Below are 8400 nucleotides of genomic sequence, written 5' to 3' on the forward strand. Positions count from 1 at the left end.
AAAGCGGGGCAAGGTACAGGCTGTTTCAGATGAAGATACCCGCTGCCAGCATTTTTGAGGAGAAGCGGGAGCATAGTGTGAGGCACTTCTCTGAAGGCATAGAATCACAGAATGATTTGGGTTGGAAGGGACCTTAAAGATCATCTAGTTGCAAGCCCTCTGCCATGGGCAGGAACACCTTCCACTAGACCTCATATGCTGTCTGAAGGACGGCTCATATCTGGGCCATGTCAAGTGCAGGTGTTCGAGAAGTGAGAGTTCAGAATGTTCTGCCTCACCTGCTGACAGGTTGTGCTACCATCTGGAGTTTCTCAGGCTGAACCACTAATAATGGCAGCATTCAGTTATCCTCGCTCATTAAGTTTGTTAACGTAGATATTTTGAGACAAGGTGTACGTCAGGAATCCTGTGAAATATAGAAAACTTACTGTAAAACGTATTAGAGTGGGCAGCATTCTTTAAAAATAGATTGCACTCTGGATAAAAGCCAGGAAATTAGAGCACAGTTATATAATGCATTGTACACAGAAGACACATTTTTCAGAAAAGGAAATACAAGGTACCTGTTTGTATTGAGCTGTGATTCCATTGCAAAAAAAATCCCCCCAAACCTCATAAAAAGACTATATACAAAAATACATTTATGCAGGGGACACTGATTAATTGGTTTCAATATACCAGAATGACAGCAACATCATGGATATTACTAAAAAAAAAATACAAATTTCCATACCCATTTTTAAACTATTTTTTTATTAATAATTGTTAATATTAGTATAGCTTAACATTTTTATTCACTTAAGAGGACCCAGACTAATGTGCTACTTCTGTTTTTCAGTCTGTTGGATTCTTGCAAGTACAAAGGTGCTCAGAAGCGGGGTATGTAGTTTTGCACTGTGTATATGTCTGTGTATGGTGAGAGTTGACAAACTTGTAAGTTTCCAAAGTTGTTCAAAAGTGAATGTTTGAATGCTTTGCTTCACAATGTACTGTGATTGGTTGATTCTGGAAAACTGAATAGGAAGACAGTCTGCACCGGGACTGGGGGAAATTGCCTGGGTTGACTTCCAAACTTAAACACCAGTCTTTCTACCTTTTGTATAGAACTGTAACTAGAATACCGTGACTGCCTTACAGTAATACTGCGTTGAAGTACTCATATTTGAATGAAATCATTCTACTGAAACATGTCTGCCAGGCAAAAGACCACATAGGTCACAAGAAAGGGACAGAAAAATACGAAATTGTAAAGCATTTCAGTTCATGCAAATTTCTTTTAAAGTCATGGCTCAGGTGAGGTGATAACTCTGTAGACCCTAAGCAAATAAACTTCTCTTCAAAGAAAGGATTTATTAGTGTAGCATTTTGCAGTACAGAAACCAGCAAAACCCACCAGACTGTGGCTGAGACTTACTTGGAGCCTCAACAGCCTGTAAGGGCTGAGGAAACCCTGGTGGTATCCTGCTTTTGGCTGGAAAGGTTACTGTCTCCAAGCTCAGACTGGGCTTGTCGCAGCTCTCCTTGTTAGAAGCAGCCCATTAGATAGAGGGGTTCTGTTATTTAAGCTGTCAGCTAAGGGAAGGGCAATCAGAAGTGCTCATGTAAGTGCTCAGACATCATCAGTAGTACTAGCAGTAGTCACTACCAAGGGTAAGGACCCAGACGAATTATTTTAGTTGGCTCAGATTCAGGCAGATGGGACTGTGTAGTTGGATGTTCAGTGCCAAACCTCCTGTGCATCTAAACAAGGAAGGGGTTCAGGGTAGTATTTCGAGTGTTTCAGACCACTAGAAATAAGACATGGTGAGGGAGAAAAGAAAAAGAGAATTCTTTAAGCACATCTGTAAGACAGATTTTGTAGAAGCCCATTAACTGCTAATTCTTTATGTTGGTGTTTTCAGTTTAAAAGGCCAAAAGGCTAATTTTGTAACCTGTAGCAGTCCCATCCTGTGATCTGAAACTCACCAACTTTTTCCATCACTAGTAGTGATGAATTCTAATTACATCTTAGTTGACAACTTAATTGAGGAACAGCTGACTAGAACCCATTCCTGTCCTAAATAGGTGTTTTGGCTCTAAAGGGTGACAGAAATAGAAAGGAGTTTTGTCAGTGGAGTGCAACACTGTTTATTTTAAGTGGCTTCCTTAACTGTGAGAGGCTTTCTACCTCTCCTCTCACTCCCGGTGCTACTGCTTTGTATCTTAACATGTACTTTGGTATTTCATTTGCAGAGCTAAGCTACACAGGACAAAGTAGGATCCTCTATTCCTGGTATCACACCCCCTTCCCCATAAGTACCAAGTGTTTTACTCAAGATGCAGAAGAGCAAGGGTAGCTTATAGTACATCACTTTTCAAAATTGTTTATATAAATTGAGTAACTTTAATTCATGTTGACAGAGATGCCAAGGCTTTATTCTGTTTGTGTTGTGCTTCAGGTAACTTTAAATTTACCCTTGAAGGTATGTATATATTGACACTTTGCTGAAAATGCTTTTAAAAAGGACACAGTTATTTAAAGCACCAACACAGGTTTAAGGTTTAGAAACAATACACCTGTGGTCAGTTAGGAATTTAAAAACAACACACTCAGTTCAAATGCTGCTGAGGGTCTCAGTTACAGTCCATATTTAATAGTAAACTTTAATTCCTGGCATGATCTGTTGATTAAGCTCTCTTTACCCCACCTGTTTGGGTTTCTTTTCGCTCTAGATTTCTGGCATGCACCATGGTGGATCTGTGCTGGAAGCTGTTCATCTGCTTCTTTTGCTGTCAAGTTGTCTCAGGAAGAGTTAAGAGGGAGGGGCATTATATTGCTGCTGTGTATGAACACGAGTCCATACTGAGTCCTAACCCAACAGCCCTGGTTGATCGACAGTCTGCACTGGAGCTCATGGGCAGGAACCTAGACATCTATGAACAGCAGGCAGTGGCTGCTGCAAGACAGGTATGCCACAGCTTAGTAGCAATTGCATGTGTCCTGTGTTTATGTAGAGTAAGTGCTGTTTGAGGATAATCTTTCACATTTGTGTTCCCAGGCAACTAAAGCCATATTTATATACATAACTATGGTCTGGGTTTTCAGACATTCTGACCTGCCAGCAGCTCTGAAAAAAAATCAGGCCAATTAGCAGCTTGCCTGGCTTGAGTTATTCTAAGCTTGGAAAAACACGCCTATAGTTATTTAGTATAGGGAAATTAATTTTCTATTTTGGTCTGAATACCCAGCTACTTTCTGTTTTCCTAAATGGAATGTTTTTATTGAAAGATTGTCTTACAGGCAGCTGTCTTTGGGTTTGATTTTATTCCAGTGCTCTCAATGGAAATTCTGAATGTTTCTAAAAACTAAAGAAGTTAAATGCTTTGGAACTTAATGTTCCACCATTAACAACTTTGTGGAAGTAAAGTTTTCCATTCCTTTCTCCTGCCCTCCATGGAATGGTTCTCAGTCTAAATATATTTAGAGGAGAGAGATTAGTATTTCTGGTTGTTCTTATATACAGCTTCCTTTCCTTCCCTCCCCAAGAAAATCCAAAGCTGGTTCTAGTCAAAGGAAGCAGAGAAGAACTGACTTGCAAGTTTCACGCAAGTGTTGTTCTGAAACAGAAGAATTACCATTTTTATACAATTTGAAAACATTAATTTTCCCATTATATGTATATATATATATATTTTTTTTTTGATGTTCAGGTGACTGGGCATCACAGTCCAGAAGCATTGTAGTTATGCAGTATGGCATCCAGGACACATAAATTATCCCAAAGCCAAAGCACATTTGATCTGATTTTTGAAAAGTCACAGGAAAGTCAGTGTCTGATGCTGTGTCTGATTTAAGAGGAATTCACCCCATTTTTAGGAACAGTTCAGATCTCCCTGAACTTCAGGTAGAGCCAGCCTAGCTCTGGTATGGCTACATTTCTACCAGAATCATAGAATCATAAAATGGTTTGGGATGGAAGAGACCTTAAGGGGCATCTCATTCCAACCTGCCTGCTATGGGCTGGGACATCTTCCACTAGTCAGGCTGCTCAAAGCTCCATCCAACCACAGTCAAGCTGTTTCTGGAATCAGTAATCCCAGTACTCTATCCAACCCTATATACCTAATCAAAGTGTATAGACTGGATTAAATGATGCTGCTTTCACCTTTGACATGGGTACAGCACCTTTGATGAAGTTCATGTGCTAACAGTGTAATTTTGAAAAGAAAATTAGGGCAAACTGAAAAGAAAATGAAGGCAAATTTTAACAGCATTATTTTTTAGCATTAGTTTTTAACCTGAATGATGTAATTTTCGTGATTCATATCAATGGAGAATACTTTTGGTAAGACTTTTGATGAAGTCTGCTCTTATTTGCGTGCCTTTAATGTCCAATAAGTTATTTTTCAAGGTAAGAGGTATATGTCAGGTTAAAAAAGCTTTTTTTTTCATACAGATAGTTATACCTACCATGAAGTCAAGGAAGAGATACTTTGAAACTACATTTTTGTCAAAACATACATGGGTTATCCTTTACTTTCTTTAACTCTTTTACCCATGAGATTTCTCTTTCGTATCTAAGTTGGTTTTCCTTTGCCTACAAAACACGTCTTTGTGTTTGTTAATACAGGGGGCACAGATCATTGTTTTTCCTGAAGATGGAATCCATGGCTTCAATTTCACCAGAAGTTCCATTTATCCTTACTTAGATTTCGTTCTGCATTCACAGTCTGTGAAGTGGAATCCGTGCAGAGAGCCGTATTTGTTCAATGACACAGAGGTAAATGTAGGAGTGATTTCTGCAGAGGTGGAATAATTGAATGCTAGATTTGTGCTCCAGGTGGAAACTGGCTGTAGTGGTTTTGCTTAAGGAGGTGAGCAAGAAGTTCCACAACTCATAGTACTAGGTTCTGTTTTCGTGGACTTACAAGTTTATGTAGGTTTCATTCTTAGCAGAGGACAGTTTTACATGCAAGAAGATTAGCTTGTTTATGAACCATCTGGATTTGTCATCTCATCCTCCCCAACCCATGAAATGGTAATTACTCTCTGATAGGATACATTGTGTGCTTTAATTTTGAACAATATGGTTTTATATAAAACAACATAACACTACCTTCACTTGCGATGCATTCCCATTATGCAGTTTTAATGACCTAATGACATCAGAACATTCTGACTAGTGATAGTGTGTGAAACAATCAGCACAAGTAACAGGACTTGACCTGCTATAATGTAATAGAGGTCACAACTTGGTACATACCAAGTGTGACCTGCAGGGTACAGAATTGGTATTTTCATTGACTGTTAAAAACCTGAAGTGAAAATAACCATGTTTAGTAATACAGACTATTCTTATTAATGTTACAATAGTCAGTATAATGAACGTAATCATGCAGGTGCCTACTAAGCAGAATTTGTGTGCGAACATGAATCAGGGTTATAAATGGTGACCTGCTTCACCCTGTGAATCTTTACTACCACTGAGGATGGGCAAGCAAGCAAGCAAGAGCTGAGTTTGCCATTCAGATCCTGTTTGGAGATTGCAGTACTGGTAGTCTTTGGTACATACAGCCTATGGTGCAGAAAAAACACCCCAGTAATACTGTAGTCTGTGACTTTTTGTATTTGCTTTCTGTAAGTATGCAAATACTACCCATTTCCATCTCTGCTTCTCTCAAGTTGTAGCTAGAAATCTTTTTTTTTTTTTTAATTAATTATAGAGTAAGAATATCTAGCTGTAGGAACAAGCCATTACAGGTGCAAATCATTGAATCATGGAATGGTTTGGATTAGAAAGGACCTTAAAGCTCATCCAGTTCCAAACCCCTGCCATGGGCAGAGACACCTTCCACTAGACCAGGTTGCTCAAAACCCCATCCAACCTGGCCTTGAGCACTGCCGGGGATGGGGCAGCCACAGCTCCTCTGGCCAACCTGTGCCAGTGTAATTACCACCCTCATAGGGAAATTTTTTTCCTAATGCCTAATCTAAATCTCTCCTCTGTCAGCTTAAAGCCACTGATGATCATAATTAGATGTTTGCTGTTCTAAAGGCAGACACACAGGTGAGTTACGCTGCCTTGTCAAAGCTTTCAGTTGACCTGTGGTGTTTTAAACCACTGGTGATCCTGCAAGAGTCAGAAGTTTCTGAAAATGAATACCCTTGAAATAGAGAGATTTACTTACTTCTCAGGATATAAAACCCAGGTTGCCTTTTTTTTTTTGTCAGTGCTATTTTTAAATTAGTATCTGAAATATTTTTCAGTCTACAAAGCTACTGGTTCCAGATCATCAGAACTTTTAGATTTTACAGATATGGTCAAATGTGTTCCATTCCAGTTGAAAATAATAATTCAGAAAGTATTAAATAAGTCACAGCTGCTTAAGTAAAGCTTACTCGTCCACATTCTTAAGTGCTTACATTTCCCCTTGCTGTTCTCCAGGTTCTTCAGCGTCTGAGCTGCATGGCACTGAAGAACAAAATCTTCCTTGTGGCAAACTTAGGAACTAAGCAGCCCTGTGAGCACACAGATCCTCACTGTCCCTCTGATGGAAGATACCAGTTCAATACCAACGTGGCGTTCAATGCTGATGGCATGCTAGTAGCCACATACCGCAAACACAATCTGTACTTTGAATATGCTTTTGATACCCCACCGGAACCTGACTATAAATTCTTTGATACCCCTTTTGCTGGCAAGTTTGGCATGTTCACTTGCTTTGATATACTTTTTTTTGAGCCTGCAGTGAACCTCATCAAACAATACAATTTGAAACAAATTGTATATCCAACTGCATGGATGAACCAGCTCCCACTCCTGTCTGCTGTAGAATTTCAACAAGCTTTTGCAACAGCTTTCAACATCAATATTTTAGCAGCTAATATCCACCACCCTACCTTGGGCATGACAGGGAGTGGCATATATACTCCAGTCAAATCGTTCATCTATCACAACATGGAAAGTTACGGTGGCAAGCTCATAGTAGCAGAAATTCCTGTGATTACCACAGATTATAAAACCAATGTGGAGAGTAATGAGAGAGTCAGAGAAGACTTGCATAATTCATGCAAGACTTTTATAGGCACCACACTGGATGATCAAGCTTGCTTTAAGGAGGGAGAAGAGACCCCCAGCAGAGTGTCGGAAAAAGGAAATGAACAGTTCCTTCCTGTATTTTATTCAGAAATGATGTATGACAACTTTACTTTTGTTCCTGTATGGGGGGAAAAAGGAGAGATCCAAGTTTGTGCTAATACCCTTTGTTGTTACTTAAACTATCGGAGAGCTGTTTTAACCGATGAATTTTATGCTCTGGGAGTTTTTGATGGGCTCCATACAGTGCATGGCACATACTATGTCCAGGCCTGTGCGTTAGTAAAGTGCGGTGGTCTCAACTTCAGCACTTGTGGAGAGGAGGTTACACATGCCACTGCTCTGATAGATTTCCAGCTATGGGGAAATATGAGTACCCCTTACATCTTTCCTTTACTGCTGACATCTGGTATTACCTTGGACTTTGCTGATCACATGGGCTGGAAAAACAACCACTATTTCATAAGCAAAAATAGAACAGCTTTTGGCCTACTGACAGCTGGTCTATATGGACGATGGTATGAAAAGGACTAACAGAGATACTTAACCGAATCAGAAAACAACTGCCTGTATGCTGAGAGCATATATTTTAAGTTGTTGAACATCTGTACTTCCTAAAGCTTCGGGTGTGTTTGTACATGACTACTGATTGGATTTCACATTTGAAATGGTAAGCACTTAACCTAAGGGGCTGTAAGTATTATCTGTACCTTGGTACGTTAAGTCCTGTCAGAAGTAAAAGAACTGCCTTGTGAGGATAAAGGCTTGTTGTAATGCGTTGAGATGTTTTATATAATGAAAATAACATTTCTCATTTCAACTGAATTTGTTTCTTTTAAATTAATCCTTTGGTTTTCTGGGGTTCTGGCTAGGAGCATGGAAAGGAATGGAATGGAAAGCCACTGCAAAGAAAAAAAATAGAAAAGGGAATGGAGACAGAAATACTGTGCATGAAAATACATTTGTATACATACATATAGCTTGTATATGGTGAGGATCTGAGTTTTGGTTAGGGTGCCATGATTTGGTGTTCTTTTCTGATGAGTCAAAACCTCCCAGCTGAAATCACAGCCATGCACTGGCCACTGGGTTGTCTGTAGTCCTGTTAGAAAACTCTGAGTTTTATCATCTATTTTAACACTGAGAGTTACAGTTGTGAACAGCTAAGCTGGGGAAGAGCATATCAAATGGTTGTGAAAAACTAGACTGCATTAAGACACAATTTCCAGCCTACTGTGTGAGAAATTGTGTTGAAAGAAAACATCAGCAGTGAGTATCAATGACTATGTTATGTACTGTTTAAATACTTTTAACTTTTCCTGTT

General features: G+C 39.4%; 1 protein-coding gene across 1 annotated transcript; it reads left to right on the top strand.

Annotated features, from left to right (window-relative positions):
• Window positions 1-808: 808 nt before the first annotated feature.
• BTD (biotinidase) lies at window positions 809-7975 on the top strand. The gene is made up of 4 exons (XM_061351031.1): window positions 809-879; window positions 2713-2947; window positions 4611-4760; window positions 6426-7975. The coding sequence occupies exons 2-4, from the start codon at window positions 2729-2731 to the stop codon at window positions 7608-7610; spliced, it is 1554 nt and encodes a 517-aa protein (XP_061207015.1). The 5' UTR covers window positions 809-879; window positions 2713-2728; the 3' UTR covers window positions 7611-7975.
• The last annotated feature ends 425 nt before the right edge of the window (window positions 7976-8400 follow it).

Source organism: Neopsephotus bourkii, unplaced genomic scaffold (genome assembly GCF_033783945.1).
Source record: "Neopsephotus bourkii isolate Nb327-2 ecotype Australia unplaced genomic scaffold, CSIRO-AGI_Nbou_v1 NB_549, whole genome shotgun sequence".
In the NCBI taxonomy this organism is placed as follows: domain Eukaryota; kingdom Metazoa; phylum Chordata; class Aves; order Psittaciformes; family Psittacidae; genus Neopsephotus; species Neopsephotus bourkii.